The 1,519-nt window shown below is 41.1% G+C and overlaps 1 protein-coding gene across 1 annotated transcript; it reads left to right on the top strand.

The window, feature by feature from the left end:
* The first annotated feature begins 455 nt into the window (after positions 1–455).
* Positions 456–998, top strand: LOC100783711 (TLC domain-containing protein At5g14285). Its single transcript, XM_003525570.4, has one exon. The coding sequence runs from the start codon at positions 456–458 to the stop codon at positions 996–998; it is 543 nt and encodes a 180-aa protein (XP_003525618.2).
* The last annotated feature ends 521 nt before the right edge of the window (positions 999–1,519 follow it).

Below are 1,519 nucleotides of genomic sequence, written 5' to 3'. Positions count from 1 at the left end.
ATAAAAACCGTTGATCCCCCCTCCCACCGCTCCCTCCCTCATCTTCCATTGTTCTCACTTTATTCCTTCGCGCTTTGCTCTTTTCTTTTTCACAAAACCCCACCAAATAAAACATGCCCAATTCATCCTTGTATACAATCTTCCACTCTCTCAACCCCCCGGCCAAACTCACTGGCCTCTTCAAAAAATACCTCATTTTTTATGGTCCTATTTCTTCCGGAAGACCCTTCGCGGAAACCAAACAAAAAAATATGGAAACTCACATGGTCAAATTCTTCTTATTATTCCTCTTCATTTACCTCTTCGGCTACTTCATCATATTTTGCAAATGGAGTCCCAAGACCTGACCCGAAGCCTCCAGCTACTTCATTTCCATCTTCCATGGCACTCTGGTGGTGCTCCTCTCCTCCGCCGCCATCTTCTCCGCCTCGGATCGCGGTTTCTCCGCTGCCAACATGAAATTCCAGAACATCGTGCTGGACTTCAACGCCGCCTACTTCGTCGTTGACCTTCTCCACCTCGTCGCCTTCTTCAATGGCGCCGGGGACCTCCCCTTCGTCCTCCACCAACTCGCCACACTCGTCGTGCTCCTCACGTGCCGCCACGCAACGGTCCATGGGGTCGTCACGGTGCTCGCCCTCCTCGCCCTTGCCGAGGCCACCAGCGCGTTGCAAAACGCGTGGGCGCTGGGGTGTGCGCGGAGGAGGAGTGACTCCTCGTCTGTGCACGCACGGGTCGCGGAAAGGGCGTGCGACGCCGTGTCAGTGTCGTTTTATGGTATGTATTCGGTGGTGCAAGGTTTGTTGCGGCCTTACGTTGTTTTCAGAATGGTGTTTTATTCGCGTGGAGGCGCTGAGGGTGCTATTGCCACGTGGATTTGGGTTTCTTGGGTTGTTGTGGTGTCCATGGCCATTGCTGGGAGCATTGTGTGGGTTTCGAATCTATGGATTGAAGTGCAAAGAGAAAGGTCGAGGAAAGTTGAGCAGAAAATTAGGTAGGGGCTTTGTTATTGAATGGGTAAATAGTCCCATGAGGTGATGCCAAGAAATTTGTAAAATCATTTCTAATATTTAAGAATCAATCTAATAATAAATTATAGAGTATAAAGATTAATTTATTATTAAATTGTTTACATAATTAATTTATTACACTTTTTACATTTCAGAATTTAATTTTAATTTATTATTTTTCAGGATTAATTTATTATCGTTTAAAACTTTTATGGATCAAAATGGATATTTTCCATTATTAATTTTTTAAAAATAATATTATCATAAAATAATGTTTCTCAAGATTTTTTTTGGATCAATTTTCTGACAAAAACATTATGGTGGAGGTGGGAATCTAGGTTTTTTGACTTAAAAAATAAATTTAATTATGATAAAAATATTATGTTACTCTAATTAAATTATTAAATGAGTAAATAATTAAAGATGATCATAAATATACTATTTTACATTTATATTCCCGTAAAACTTCTAAGACAATATTTATGATCTATCAAACAAAGTTAGTCATT

Source organism: Glycine max, chromosome 5 (genome assembly GCF_000004515.6).
Source record: "Glycine max cultivar Williams 82 chromosome 5, Glycine_max_v4.0, whole genome shotgun sequence".
Lineage (NCBI taxonomy): Eukaryota > Viridiplantae > Streptophyta > Magnoliopsida > Fabales > Fabaceae > Glycine > Glycine max.
Note: the sequence above shows the minus strand (reverse complement) of the source record. Positions and strands in the feature narration are given on the sequence as shown.